General features: G+C 44.6%; 1 protein-coding gene across 1 annotated transcript in view; it reads left to right on the top strand.

Annotated features, from left to right (window-relative positions):
- Window positions 1–3098: 3098 nt before the first annotated feature.
- cfap99 (cilia and flagella associated protein 99) overlaps window positions 3099–16211 on the top strand; it is a 128492-nt gene continuing 115379 nt past the window's right edge. Inside the window, exon 1 of the mRNA XM_078213891.1 lies at window positions 3099–3209. Coding sequence (XP_078070017.1) covers window positions 3099–3209 — 111 coding nt within the window. The remainder of the gene's footprint in view (window positions 3210–16211) is intronic.

Below are 16211 nucleotides of genomic sequence, written 5' to 3'. Positions count from 1 at the left end.
TAAGTTACAGTCCTGGAGCTTTCGGAACACCTCAGGAGAGAGACAGAAAGATATTGCTTTCTTCAGACAGCAACTGCTTGCATTTTAAAAAGAAACTGAAACTCTTCCTTTCCTGCGAGCTTAGCTCCTCCCATTAACCACAAGATTTTGTTTCTGTCAATCAACATAATCAAAATTCTACTCTGAAACCTGGGGAACCTAAGTAAACACAAATGCATTAGCTCTGCTTAAACAAACACTCCATATCTAAAATGAGTACTTGCCTTGGTCTCCCAGCTATTAATTTAAATATTTTCGTAGATAAACAATCATCCTGCAAAACAGCTGAATTTTAAACATACCCTTTACAAGAAACCGGATATAAATATATTTCTTAAAGGCACAATATCATCACACAACCCACACCCCTTGAGTCATGTGTCTGACCTTTACCACTCTTTCCAGCCCCATCTCCCATCACCAGTGGAGCTCTTGGCCTGTGGCCCTTTCCTTGATTCTATCCACTTTCCCCTCTCCTCCAGTGGAGCCTTTGCCCTGCAACCATTTACAAGCCACCCCTGACTCACTGTTGGTCTGGTAGGCAGAGCCTTGACTGTTGAACCCCGGTGAAAAAGGTGTTGTGCTGCCTGGAGTCCAAGATAGTAAGAAGTCTCACAACACCAGGTTAAAGTCCAACAGGTTTATTTGGTTGGACTTTAACCTGGTGTTGTGAGACTTCTTACTGTGTTCACCCGAGTCCAACGCCGGCATCTCCACATCATGGAGTCCAAGATGCCATGAATGTATGCAGTGCAAGGTATGCAAACAAACCTCAAAGTCGCATGCAAAGTGCACAGGTGCATGTCATTTGTATACCCCAAAGAACAAAGCACAGGAACAGGCCTTTCGGCCCTCCAAGCCTGCACCAACCATGCTGCCCGACTGAATTAAAACCCCCTACCCTTCTGGGGACCATATCTCAAAGAACGGGTCCATGAGACTCTGAAATCGGCCCCGCAGGTGGAGGAGGTGGTTAAGAAGGCGTATGGTGTGCTGGCCTTTATCAATCGAGGGATTGAGTTTAGGAGTCCGGGGATAATGATGCAGCTATATAAGACCCTCGTCAGACCCCACTTGGAGTACTGTGCTCAGTTCTGGTCGCCTCATTACAGGAAGGATGTGGAAAAGATTGAAAGGGTGCAGAGGAGATTTACAAGGATGTTGCCTGGATTGAGTGGCATGCCTTATGAGGATAGGCTGAGGGAGCTCGGTCTTTTCTCCTTGGAGAGACGTAGGATGAGAGGAGACCTATTAGAGGTATATAAGATGTTGAGAGGCATAGATCGGGTGGACTCTCAGAGGCTTTTTCCCATGGTGGAAATGGCTGCTATGAGAGGACACAGGTTTAAGGTGCTGGGGGGTAGGTACAGGGGAGATGTTAGGGGTAAGTTTTTCACACAGAGGGTGGTGGGTGAGTGGAATCGGCTGCCGTCAGTGGTGGTGGAGGCGAACTCAATAGGGTCTTTTAAGAGACTCCTGGATGAGTACATGGGACTCAATAGGATGGAGGGTTATAGGTAGGCCTAAAAGGTAGGGATATGTTCGGCACGAAGGGCCTGTTTTGTGCTGCAGTTTTTCTCTGTTTCTATTTCTAATAAAGAAAATTACAAGAAATATGTCATTCTAATTAGATGCCAATGTTCCCTTTTGATCCAGCATTGGGAGGGGGGAGTGATTCCAGTGAGCAGTCATTATAGAGAATGTGCATGATATCAAAATTACGGCCAGACATCACACAGCGGGAAGCACATGCCACCACTAAAGTCAGGAGTGGATGATTGCAACCTGTTTTCCCGCCCATGAAAAATTGATTTTTTTTTTGCTCTCGCAATATTTTCCACTTCTGCAGCCATGAGCCCACCACAGCGGGAGTGGAAAGACCCAACCTTTGTTCAGGAAAGTGATTATCTATTTGATTTGCCACCTGTGATACCCACTTATGTACCTATCACAATACGCTTCACTTATTCATTGTGTTTTCTTGGTTGTATTCAAAATTCTGAAGGGTTTTGATGGAGTAAATAAGGAAAAACTGTGCCAAGAGGTTCAGTAACTGAAAGGTACAAATGTAAGGCAAATACAAAAGAGTCAGAGCCAGAGATGAGGTGATACATTTTGACACCGTGCGTTGTAGTGATCCATCCTGCCTGAAAGGGTGGTGGAAATAGATTCGATGTAAGCTTTCAAAGGGGAATTGGAGAAATAGAGCAAAAAATTGCAGGCGATGGAGGAAGGGCAGGGGAATGGGACTAATTCTTTCAATGAACCAGCAGTGGTGTAATGTGCCAAATGGTGCCCTTTGGGATAGACTGTTCTCTGATTACATTGTGTTAGCTTGTGGATAAATCTTGGCAGCAAGGTACAGCTCAGCTGGTGTTCACTGTTGCTTGTGAGTTACAAAATTGTTTGTTCAAGCCCCACTGCAGGATTTGTTATGTAATCTCACTTTGACACTCCACTCCAATGTGATACTGAGGCTTCTTTTTTGGCCAAATTTCTATTCTTCAGATGAAACCACTTGTTCCTGTGACAAAGCTCAAAGGAAAGCAGTGAATCCCTGAATGCTTTAAAGAAGGACTTAAATTTACCTGCCATTCTTCAAGACCTCAGAATCAATCAATGAAATACTTTTGAAATGTCAGTATTGCAAGGCAGGAAACGCAGCAACCAATTTGCACAGCAAGATCCCACAATGAGTGGTGATCATCTGGTTGAGGGATAAATAATGCCCAGAATCCTTCCATGCTCATCTTCAAATAGTGATGTGGGATCTTTTGCGTCATTTACCATTGATCAATATTCCTTTCTCAATTAACATTACCAAAAAACAGATTAACTGGCTATTAGTCTCTTTGAATCTTGATGCACACACACATTACTGTCATGATTGTTTACATAGTCAATAGTAACTTCAAATTAATCTGTTACGTGTGAAGTTCCTGAAATGTGACATGATCCCATGTGATAAGTTTTACAACAAATTCGATGGATGCCGCCATGTTCCATAAAATTAACTCATTCTTCACCCTTTCTTCCCAGCAGGTTCTTTCTGTTTAAACATGTCAAGTTACTCACGGCTTATTTCAGATATCGTCCACTTGTTGAATCAGTTTGATCCTCAGAATAACAGCACTGATCACTTCATTAATGAAACTGCTAAAAAATATCAGGTGAGAAAATAAGTGAACCAGTTTCTACAGAAAACTATTGGGTGCATTTCAGAAAGAGCCAACAGGGCTTCAAGCTACCCTTGACCAAATTTACACTCAGGTTGAGAAAATTGTTGCCATCCTTAACTGAGATGCTAATTCTGAGTCTGCATTAATGGAGATGCTGCTGACTGCAGTTCCCAAAATGCAATTTTGTTGAATTTGATTTTTTGCAAACACATTACCTATGAATTCATTTTCTATTTATGCTATATTTGGCTCAATTGATTATTTCCTATCAAAAATGTAATCATAATAGGGACTAGATCTACCTTTTTATCATTAACATATTGAATAACAACATATATTCATGATTTAGATGAGGGAACTAAATGCGATATCTCCATATTTGCAGATGACACAAAGGATAGAACTATTGAGGTCAGTCTGGAGTGCATTGGAATAGACCATTCTGAAAGTTACAAGGGTTTCAGCAGCAGATGAACTGAGAGAGGGGTGAAGCTAGGCAATGGTGCACGGGTGGAAATAGGCAGTCCGAGTGATGGCACAGATTGTACAGGTTAGAAGCATGGCTGGAATTTTCCAAAGCTGTCCTCCCCACCCCCACTGCCAGCGAGAACGAAGAATTTGGCGCCAAATCAGCCAAAACTCCATTCACTGTAGCGGAACCAGAGAATCCTATATCTTGGGTTCAAATATACCACCAAGCTTGCAACCAGACAGATTGAATCTTGTAGAGGGCCAAGGAGAGGGGTGGAATTGGTGGTAATGGAACAGAGTTTGTGGTGGGGATTGAAGACATCTTTCCAGCAAGAAGATAGTCAAGAAGACATTTCTGCTCCGCCAACACTGGATGTCAGATAAGCAGCCCACTGGGACAGTTCTAGAATCGACCCAATTTTGGAAAATCATAACAAAGGTAACTCCTATCTCTACAACTGTCTCTTTTAGGATCCTAGGATGTTGGCCATCTTACCCTTGGGATTTGTTAGCTTTTAGTCCCTTAAGTTTCTTCAATACTTTTTCTCTGCTGATAATTAACTTAAGATCTTCACTGTTACTAGCCCCTTGGTTATCCTCTATTTTTAATATGTAATTTGCATCTTCTACTCTGAAGACAATCACAAAGTATTTGTTCAATATCTCTCATTCCCATTTCCTCAATCCTCATGGCAATGTCTCTGACTCCAAAGAATAAATATTCCTGTCTAGTTTACTCTCATATTCTATTTTACAAGCAGGAGATGGATATATTTCTCTTTAAAAGCGGGTTAAAGAGATATGGGGAACAGGTGCGGAAGTGAATTTGAGACCAGGGAGAAATCAGCCATGATCTGATTGAATGGTGGAGCAGGCTCGAAGGGCTGAATAGCCTACTTCTGCTCCTAATTCCTATGTTCCTATGTCCTAAGTTTATCCCTTTTTATCAACATTTGGTTCACTCTTTGCTTGCTTCGAAAGCTCAATTCCTAGGCTTTCTACAAATCTTTGCAACATTAGGATATAGATCGGTTGGAGACTTGGGCGGAGAGATGGCAGATGGAGTTTAATCCGGACAAATGTGAGGTAATGCATTTTGGAAGGTCTAATAATGATAAGAAATATACAGTAAATGGCGGATCGCTTAAGAGTATTGATAGGCAAAGGGATCTGGTGTACAGGTACACAGGTCACTGAAAGTGACAATGCAGGTGGAGAAGGTAGTCAAGAAGGCATACGGTATGCTTGTCTTCATCGGCTGGGGCATTGAGTTTAAAAATTGGCAAGTCATGTTGCAGCTTTATAGAATCTTAATTAGGCCGCACTTGGAATATAGTGTTCAATTCTGGTCGTCACACTACCAGAAGGATGTGGAGGCTTTGGAGAGGGTACAGAAAAGATTTACCAGGATGTTGCCTGGTATGGAGGGCATTAGCTATGAGGAGAGGTTGGAGAAACTTGCTTTGTTCTCACTGGAATGACGGAGGTTGAGTGACAACCTTATAGAAGTCTACAAGATTATGAGAGGCATGGAGAGAGTGGATAGTCAGAAGCTTTTTCCCAGGGTGGAAGAATCAATTACTAGGGGGCACAGGTTTAAGGTGTGAGGGGCAAGGTTTAAAGGAGATGTACAAGGCAGATTTTTTACACAGAGAGTAGTGGGTGCCTGGAACTCGTTGCCAGGGGAGGTAGTGGAAGCGGATACGGTAGTGACTTTTAAAGGATGTCTGGACAAATACATGAATAGGATGGGAATAGAGGGATATGGTACCTGGAAGGGTAGGGGGTTTTAGTTCAGTCGGGCAGCATGGTCGGTGCAGGCTTGGAGGGCCGAAGGGCCTGTTCCTGTGCTGTAATTTTCTTTGTTCCTTGTTCTTTGTTCTTTATTACAAACCTCCTCTTTAACTTCTATCGTAAAACATGGATGCATCTTTTCACTGAGATTTTGATTTTTAATAGATTGTGTTTTTGTTAAACATTTTGTATTGTTTCTTTAAATGTTTCCCACTGTTTATTTACTGCTGTACATTTTAGTCTATTTACCCAATCAACCTTTAGTCAGCTCTGTCCTCGTACCAATGTAATAAGATTCTCATCATATGTCATTTGCAATCTTAATATGGAATTTGATTGCATAGTGATCACTTTTTCCCAGAAGATCTTTTACGATGAGGTTGCTAATTAACCTTGCCTCATTACACATACTAGATTTAAAATAGCTTTATCCCTGGTTGGTTTCACAATGTTCCAGAAAATTGTAGCATTCTATAAACTTTGCCAATTTGATTTTTCCAGTCCAAATCTTTCCACACAACACTCAAGCAGTATTTAGATGAGCCCTTGAAATGCCACAGCATACAAGGCTATGGCTCAAGTGCTGGAAAATGGATTTAGAATAGATAGGTGCCAGCCCTGACACGATGGGCCAAAGGGCCTCTTTTCATGTTGTTAAACTAAATGAAGGTAAAATCTGTTATAATCCAGGCTAGAAACTCCAAGGTGTTTCCTGAAGATAGCCTAGACCCTTAGTTTTTACCTTTGAATTTGGCACGGATGTTTCACTCCACGTAAGTGTCCCATTAGGGAGCTTTTATCAAACACAGAACACTGTTAAACTATAATAAGAAAAATCAGCATACTTTTACCAACTACAAGAGAACAACCATAATGTTATATAAACCTTATCAGCGAACTGTCCCAAATCAAACAACCCCCGCAAACATACTAGGACAAACATGCATGTTCTAGGCTTGCCACAGAAAGCAAGTATGCTCACATAAGAACATAAGAACATAAGAAATAGGAGCAGGAGTAGGCCATCCAGCCCCTCGAGCCCGCCCCGCCATTCAATAAGATCATGGCTGATCTGACGTGGATCAGTACCACTTACCCGCCTGATCCCCATAACCCTTAATTCCCTTACCGATCAGGAATCCATCCATCCGCGCTTTAAACATATTCAGCGAGGTAGCCTCCACCACCTCAGTGGGCAGAGAATTCCAGAGATTCATCACCCTCTGGGAGAAGAAGTTCCTCCTCAACTCTGTCTTAAACCGACCCCCCTTTATTTTGAGGCTGTGTCCTCTAGTTTTAACTTCCTTACTAAGTGGAAAGAATCTCTCCGCCTCCACCCTATCCAGCCCCCGCATTATCTTATAAGTCTCCATAAGATCCCCCCTCATCCTTCTAAACTCCAACGAGTACAAACCCAATCTCCTCAGCCTCTCCTCATAATCCAAACCCCTCATCTCCGGTATCAACCTGGTGAACCTTCTCTGCACTCCCTCCAATGCCAATATATCCTTCCTCATATAAGGGGACCAATACTGCACACAGTATTCCAGCTGCGGCCTCACCAATGCCCTGTACAGGTGCATCAAGACATCCCTGCTTTTATATTCTATCCCCCTCGCGATATAGGCCAACATCCCATTTGCCTTCTTGATCACCTGTTGTACCTGCAGACTGGGCTTTTGCGTCTCATGCACAAGGACCCCCAGGTCCCTTTGCACGGTAGCATGTTTTAATTTGTTTCCATAATACTGCGGTAGCATGTTTTAATTTGTTTCCATAATACTGGATTTTGTAGCTTTGTAACACCTGTTGTGAATTAGTCCTTTGGATGTTGAATTAAAATGCTGAGGCTTTCCAGTCCTGGAACTTTCAGCACACCTTGAAAGGGAGATAAAGACACTGGTTCCCTCTAGCTTCTAGCTAGCAAACCACCGACAGCACAATTTCCAACACCAGGGAGAGAGAGACAAAAACACTGCTTTCAGTCTGCAGTCCAGACAGCTTCTGACCCAAAATGAAACTAAAACCTTGGATTTTTCCTGTGGGGGGAAAAAACCTGTCCACAGGGAGCGCCTGACCTGTCAATCATGTTCCACCCAACAGTCCAAAAGGGTCATAAAACTCTAGGACACTGAATTAGCCTAGACTTAAAAATAAACAAGATGCCCATTATATGGCTTCAGTAACACTTAGAGAACACTGGGTACATACATTATGGCAACAATAAAACACTCGGGCCTGTTTGAAAAACCTATACAAGAAACATGATTAAAATACACTTTTTAACGGCACGGTATTGTCACAAATCCCTGATTATTATACATTGTCTTTGTTACAAGCTGTAATAATTTCTTGCTTAATGCTCTGTCCAGCAATATAACTACTGTTAGGGGGTCTATAAAGCACACCCACGAGCATCTTCTGTTTCTTGTTCCTAATCTACACCCATTCTGATTCTACTTCCTGATTTTCTGAACAAGTTTTATTATTGTCCTTGGGTCATCCTTCACAGTCACCCTTTTTTGAACAAAGGTGTAACATTTGCAATTCTAAGTTCAGAGTAGTGTAAAAAAAACTAGATTAGTTAATACAAATGAACTGGGTTAGTATAAATATTTTCTTTATTCATTCAGAAGATGTGTGCTTCACTGGCATGGTCATTGCTGACCCCTAAGCAGATTTTGATACATCTGAGTGTCTTGATTAGCTATTTAAAAGGGAGTTAAGAATTAGCCACATTGCTGTGGGGCTGGAATCACATTGCTGTGGGGCTAGACTAGGGACAAAGGAATGGGAGTAGACCATTTGGCCTATCGAACCTACTCTGCCATTTAATTTGATCACGGCTGATCATCTACCTCACGACCACCTTCCTGCACTATTCCCATATCCCTTGATGTCACTGATTTCCAGAAACCTACCAATACTAATTGAGCTTCCGCAACCCTCTGAGGCAAAGAATTCCTAAGATTCACCACGCTCTGAGCGAATAATTCTTCCTCATCTCAATTTTAATGGTCTTTCCCTTATTGTGAAACTGTTTCCCCTGGTTCTAGACTTACCAGCCAGGAGAAATATTTTATCTGCATCCGCCCTGTCATGCCCTGGAATAATTTTGTAAGTTTCAATGAGGTCACCTCAAACTCGAGGGAATATAGACCCAGTCGCCTCAATCTCTCCTCCATAAGACAATCCTATCATCCCAGGGATTAATCTGGTGAATCTCTGTGGAAAGTATGGGCAGAATTTTATGAGAAAATTTTTAAGTGTTCAGCTCGTGTGAAAATAGGAGAGTTTCAGATCTGTTTTTTAAGCGAGTCTTTATTCCCAATCTTACGCACTTAGTGCCTGAAATAATGGACTAGATCATTTCCAGTCATTAGAGGCAGTAGGTGGGGCTTAATATGCCAGCCAGCTTGCTCTAGCAGCAGAGGGAGGTATTGTGCATGTGCAACAGAAAGAGTGAGAGAGACCTGTCAGGCCTCTGCTGCTGCAGCCGGCTTCAAAGAACCTCCATCCCTGCCCAAGCTATCATGGCCAATCGCAAGCCCCACACCACCCGGACCGATTGCGCCACCCCCTGCTGATTGCCTGCAGAGTAGAAGCGGGGCCCCCTCCCCCACTGATCACAACTGCAGAGTGCACAGCAGGCCCCAGCGCTAGCACTGCCCACTTGGCATGCCAAGGTGTCAGGCTGGCACTGCCAGGCTGGCACTGCCCAAGGGGCACCCCCCCCCTTTCCCTTGACCTCCCCGGGGGGACCTCAATGGCCTCCGGTTCTCCTGGTGAGACCACAAAGGCAAGTGAGCCCAGATGATTGAGTCCCGGGCTCACTAAACACATGTTAATGAGGATTAGAACAAATTTACATCATATATTCAGCTTCTTGCTGGAAATGGGAGAGAGGCTGATCGCGCCGGAAATCCAGTGCCGGTAAGATCACGAGAGCCGTGAAATCGGGTGCGATCCTGATTTCTCAGCTCTCGGGTGGTTTTACTGGTGGGGTGAGCCAGGGAGCAGCCTATATTCTTCCATAGATAAGGTGATCAAAACTGTACATAATACTCCTGATTAGGTTTTTAAGTTTATTTATTAGTGTCACAAGTAGGCTTACATTAACACTGCAATGAAGTTACTGTGAAAATCCCCCTGTCGCCACACTCCAGCACCTGTTCAGATATACTGAAGGAGAATTTAGCACGGCCAATGCACCTAACCAGCATGTCTTTCGGACTGTGGGAGGAAACCGGAGCACCTGGAGGAAGCCCACACAGACACGGGGAGAACACGCAGACTCCGCACAGACAGTGACCCAAGCCGGGAATTGAACCTGGGTCCCTGATGCTGTGAGGCAGCAGTACGAACCATTGTGCCACCTGGTCTCACAAAGGTTCTATATAACTGCAGCAAACATCTTTATTCCAGTCCTCAATTCCCCTCACAATGAAGACCAACATATCATTTGCCTTGCTAATTGTTTGCTGAACCTGCAAGCTAGCTTTAAGTGACTTATGAATAAGAATACTGAGGTCCCTCTGGACATCAACACTTCCCAACCTTTCACCATTAAGAAATACTCTGCCCTCATACTTCTCTACCAAAGTGAATCACTTCCCCCTTATTCACATCCTATTCCATCTGCCATATTCTAGCCCATTCAATTAGCATGTCCAAGTCTTCTTGAAGCCTCCTTGCATCCTCCTCACAACTTAAGTTCCCATCCAGTTTGGTGTCATCAGCAAATTTGGAAATATCACAATTGGTCCCCACATCTAAATCATTTATATAGATTGCGAACAAAGAACAGTTCAGCACAGGAACAGGCCCTTCGGCCCTCCAAGCCTGCGCCGACCATGCTGCCGGCCTAAACTAAAACCATATGCACTTAGAGTCCGTATCCTTCTATCCTTCCTTTACATTTGGAATATTGTGTGCAGTTCTGGTCACCTCACTATAAGAAGGATGTGGAAGTGCTGGAAAGAGTGCAGAGGAGATTTACCAGGATGCTGCTTGGTTTGGAGGGTAGGTCTTATGAGGAAAGGTTGAGGGAGCTAGGGCTGTTCTCTCTGGAGTGGAGGAGGCTGAGGGGAGACTTAATAGAGGTTTATAAAATGATGAAGGGGATAGATAGAGTGAACGTTCAAAGACTATTTCCTCGGGTGGATGGAGCTATTACAAGGGGGCATAACTATAGGGTTCGTGGTGGGAGATATATGAAGGATATCAGAGGTAGGTTCTTTACGCAGAGAGAGGTTGGGGTGTGGAATGGACTGCCTGCAGTGATAGTGGAGTCAGATACTTTAGGAACATTTAAGCGGTTATTGGATAGGCACATGGAGCACACCAGGATGATAGGGAGTGGGATAGCTTGATCTTGGTTTCAGATAAAGCTCAGCACAACATCGTGGGCCAAAGGGCCTGTTCTGTGCTGTACTGTTCTATGTTCTATGTTCTATTCCCATTCTATTCGTGTATTTGTCTAATTGCCCCTTAAATGCCGCTATCGTAGCGAGCACAGATCCTTGCAGTACCCCATTAGTAACAGCAAGCAATCCTGAGAATGATCTGTTTATTCCTTGTGGGGGTGCGTTGACCTGCCAGCTCCAAACCAGTTTTGATTTAAAAAATGACTAGCATCAGGATCAGGGCTGGGAAACCAGCATGTGGCCAAGCACCAGGAATTGTCAGGCAACATTCACCTCCATTCCCACCAGGGCAAGGCCAAAAGCCTCAGCCTGTTAATTCTGTTTCTCTTTCTAAGGATGCTGCAGAGCGAATGAGCGTTTCCAGCACTTTTTCTGTTGATTTTAGATTTCTAGCATCTGCTGTTTTTGCATTTGCATCACTGAGGACAAGATTAGGTATAGAGCCGGGGCGGTTGAATAATCTGCTGGCACTCGTGGTGAAAGCTTGCCTGTGAAAAATCATTACTTGGGCAAGGGATCAGAGCCCAACAAGGAATCAGCACCTTTGGGAAAGGAAATAACAGAGCATTCTTTGTGTTATTTCAGTGGCGACTTACTGGAGATTTTGACTGAAATGTGAAGAATGATTACAGCAAATGGTTCAGAGGTCACAGCACACGCTGTCAATTTCTGTAGCAGCCATTTGTACAGGATTGCTGCCGAATGTCACAGTGCTTCACCAGAGGCAGTGAAAATGTCAGATCTTCAATCAGAATGATAACATATCCCCTGCTTGTAATCTGATTAAATGGGCAATGGTTGACAATCTTCTAACTGGGTGGAATAAGAATCAGAACATTCATATTACATATCAAGCTGACATCTCAAACAAGTAACCTAGATTTACATCACTGCGCTGGTTGTAGGTAATGAAAATAGATTTGCCAAAGAGTATTTTTTCATGAAAACTTTACCTTTTTAATTCCAACCCCCTCCACCCCCACCCTCACCGTGCCTCACCCCCCGCCGCCCCCCCCCCCCGCCACTGATCCAGTATAATGCTGCAGTGAGCGTACAACTCATTTCCATTGCCTCAAGATTTTTGCTGTAATCCCAATTCTTCCTGACCAGGAAGTCCCAGTACGTTTGTTGACCTTTATAAAAATGAAATAAAAACACGATGTGAACATCGTGTAAACTCAGAAAGGATGTTCAGAGCTTTGAAACCAATTGGCATTCATTAACTGTTTATGAAGGTACCTGACCCGCAGATGAGATTTCTGTCTGGTAACTTTGTCCTATGCATTGATTATTCTGTGTGTTGAACACTTTGATGAAGCATTCATTACAAGGAGACTATCTTGCTGAGGAAACAAATGAGCTATCAAGTGAGCTACTGACACAGCAAAATGGTTTCACAGGGATTCTTAGTGATGAAGTTAGTCAGTTCGTCACTGGACCCTGCATTGTAATTACTCAAAGTAAGAGAAAGCTATCGTGTATGAAGGGAATCTGATCGGACAGGATTTAACATCTCATTGAAACACTGCCAACTTTGCAGCACCTCTTCTGCGCAGTTCACACAGTGCAGGAGAGGCCCTTCAGCCCATCGAGTCTGCACCGACATAGAAACATAGAAAATAGGAGCAGGGGGAGGCCATTTGGCCCTTCAATCTGCTCTACCATTCATTACGATCATGGCTGATCATCCAATTCAATCGCCTAATCTTGCTTTCTCCCCATAACCTTTGATCCCATTTGTCCCAAGTGCTATATCCAGCCGCCTCTTGAATGCATTCAATGTTTTGGCATCAACTACTTCCTGTGGTAATGAATTCCACAGGCTCACCACTCTTTGGGTGAAGAAATCTCTCCTCATGTCTGTCCTAAATGGTCTACCCCAAATCCTTAGACTGTGACCCCTGGTTCTGGACACCCTCACCATTGGGAACATTCTTCCTGCATCTACCCTGTCTAGTCCTGTTAGAATTTTATAAGTCTCTGTGAGATCCCCCCTCATTCATCTGAACTCCAGCGAAAACAATCTTAACCTAGTCAATCTCTCCTCATACATCAGTCCCACCATCCCCGGAGTCAGCCTGGTAAACCTTCGCTGCACTCCCTCGAGAGCAAGAACATCCTTCCTCAGAAAAAGAGACCAAAACTGCATACAGTATTCTAGGTGTGGCCTCACCAAGGCCCTGTATAATTGCAACAACGCATCCCTGGCCCTGTACTCGAAACCTCTCGCAATGAAGGCCAACATACCATTTGCCTTCTTTACCGCCTGCTGCACCTGCATGCTTACCTTCAGTGACTGGTGCACAAGGACTCCCAGGTCCCACTGCACACTCCCCTCTCCCAATTTACAGCCATTCAGGTAGTAATCTGCCTTCTTGTTTTTACTTCCAAAGTGAATAACTTCATTTTTATCCAAATTATATTGCATCTGCCACTGATTTGCCCACTCACCCAACTTCTGAAGGATCTCTGCATCCTCGTCACAGTTCACCCTCCCACCCAACTTGGTATCATCTGCAAACTTTGAGATGTTACATTTTGTTCCCCCGTCCAAATCATAAATATATATTATGAATAGTTGAGGTCCCAGCACCAATCCCTGTGGCACCCCACTAGTTACTGCCTGCCAAGGACCCATAATACCTACCCTTTGTTTCCTCTCTGCCAACTTATCCATCTCAATACACTTCCCCCAATCCCATGCGCTTTAATCTTGCACGATAATCTCTTATGCGGGACTTTGTCAAACACTCAGATGAGAAACACCTGTTCTACCTACCTAATCCCATTTATCAACTTTCTCGTACTTGGCCCATAGCCTTGAATATTATGACATGCCAAGTGCTCATCCAGGTATTTTTTAAAGGATGCGAGGCAACCTGCCTCCATCAGCCTCCCAAGCAGCCCATTCCAGAACCGTCACCGCCCTCTGGATAAATATTTTTCCTCACATCCTCCCAAACTTCTTTCAAGGTGAGGTGCCCCTCACCTTGAACTTGTGTCCTCTCGTAACTGACCTTTCAATCAAGGGGAAAAACTGTTCCCTGTCCTCATAATCTTATACACCTCGATCAGGTCGACCCTCAGCCTTCCCTGCTCCAACAAAAACAACCCAAATCTATCCAATTTCTTTTCATAACTTAAATGTTCCATCCCAGGCAGCACTCTGGTGAACCTCCTCTGCACCCCCTCCAGTGCAATCATATCCTTCCGATAATGTTTGTTTTTGATTTGATTTATCATTTTCACATCTATGAGTATACAGTGAGCATATAGTTTCCTGTGCACTAGACAGATAAAGCAAAATGAAGGAAAGGAGAGAGTGCAGAATTTAATGTTGCAGTCATAGCTCGGGTGTAGAGAAAGATCAACTTCATGATAGATAGGTCCATTCAAAAGCCTGTTGGCAGCGGGGAAGAAGATGTTTTTGAGTCAGTTGGTACGTGTCCTTAGACTTTTGTATTTTTTCCCAATGGAAGAAGGTAGAAGAGAGTATGTCCGGGGTACGTGGGGTCCTTGATTATGCTGGCTGCTTTTCCAAGGCAGTGGGAAGTATCGACAGTGTCAATGGATGGAAGGCTGGTTTGAGTGATGGACTGGGCTTTGTTCACGACTCTTGTATTTTATTGCCGTCTTGGACAGAGCAGGAGCCATACCAAGCTGTGATACAACCGAAAAGAATGCTTTCTATGGTGCATCTGTAGAAGTTCGTGAGAGTCGTAGCAGATGTGCCAAATTTATCTTAGTCTCCTGAGAAAGTAGAGGCGTTGGTGGGCTTTCTTAACTATAGCGTCTGCATGGAGGGGCCAGGACAGGTTGTTGGCGATCTGGACACCAAGAAACTTGAAGCTCTCAACCATTTCCACTTTGGCCCCGTTGATGTAGATGGGTTCCTGAAGTCGATGACTATCTCCTTCGTTTTGTTGACATTGAGCCATGAAGCCTCTGGTTCTGATGATCTTTGGTCTGCTTCAGAATGGTCACCTCAATGGAGCTGGTGGCTTTGTCATATGGTGGGGAACCACTGCAATGGCAACAGAATGCATTTGGCCCTAATGGGGGCCTTACACATACTATTTGGCTGCCTACACCATTCAGTGGACAACTGACCTGGGTCTCAGCCCACCGCTGGAAAACTTTCTTGGTGTTTGAAATGCATTGAAGAATGCAGGCCTTACTGGTGATGCCGATATCCCTGAATGAATAAAGAAAATCAAGAGAAGGGGTGAAAACTGACAAGAAAATGGAAAGAATCTTCTGTGATGTGAAATAACCTTCACAAGTTCTCAATTGCAATAGTGGAATGTACATTGATGACTGTACATCATTTCATACAGTTTGTTCTGTAGCTAGTATTCTAACCATTTTCACCACATATTACCAAGTGCACTCTAATCTTCCACAACAACACAAACAATCCGTCCCTTAAGAGTTACAGTGCCCACACAAATGAAAGGTTTCTTTGTGGTTATGCCTAATTAAAGTAAACAAAAGCATAATATCAACATCCTGGAGTTTCCCATTGACCAGAAACTGAACAGGACGAGCCATATAAATACCAAAGCAGCAAGAAAAGTGAGAGGCTGAGAATTCTGCAGACAGTGGGGGGAATTTTACCATTTTGAGTCTAAGTGCCAGACCCGAGCGTCAAATAGATCCGCGCCTGGAATCCTCTTTCCAGCGCGCCCATAAGCGTTTTGCCGGCTCGGGCCCGATCCGCGCTGTGGGCGGGGCTTAGCGCTGGCGGACTGATCGGAGCCCTGAACTGCGCATGCGCAGGTCGAAAAAAATCTGACAGCGCGCCCGGGCGCGAAAGAAAAAGCAGAAAGAGCAGCTCTCTGATGATCATCCTCTGGTCGGGGCGGGGGGGGGAGGGGGTGTGACCGATCATCCCCTGGAGGGTGTGGAGAGGGGGTGTGATGTATCATCCTCTGGTCAGGGGGGTTCCGCTGCCTGTCTGTGGCCGATCTCTCCTGGCACCATCACTGGTAATCTACCAGCCACAGCCATCTCTCCCACTCTCTCGCACCTGCAGGGAAGAGTAATCTGTGGCTGGTAGTGTACCAGTGATGGTGCCAGGAGGGATCGGCCGCAGACACGCAGCGGAACCCTCCCCCCGACCAGAGGATGATTGGTCACAAACGCTCCCCCCCCCCCCCACCGCCCCCCAGGGGATGATCGGTCACACCCCCTCCCCTCCCACCCTACCAGAGGATGAGACATCACACCCCCTCTCCTCCGCCCCGCCCCCCCCCCCCCCCACCAGGGGACGAGACGTCACACCCCCTCTCCTCTCCCCCAG

This window comes from Mustelus asterias, chromosome 6, assembly GCF_964213995.1.
Source record: "Mustelus asterias chromosome 6, sMusAst1.hap1.1, whole genome shotgun sequence".
NCBI lineage: Eukaryota > Metazoa > Chordata > Chondrichthyes > Carcharhiniformes > Triakidae > Mustelus > Mustelus asterias.
The sequence above is the reverse complement of the archived record's forward strand: the minus strand, read 5'-3'. Positions and strand labels throughout refer to the sequence as shown.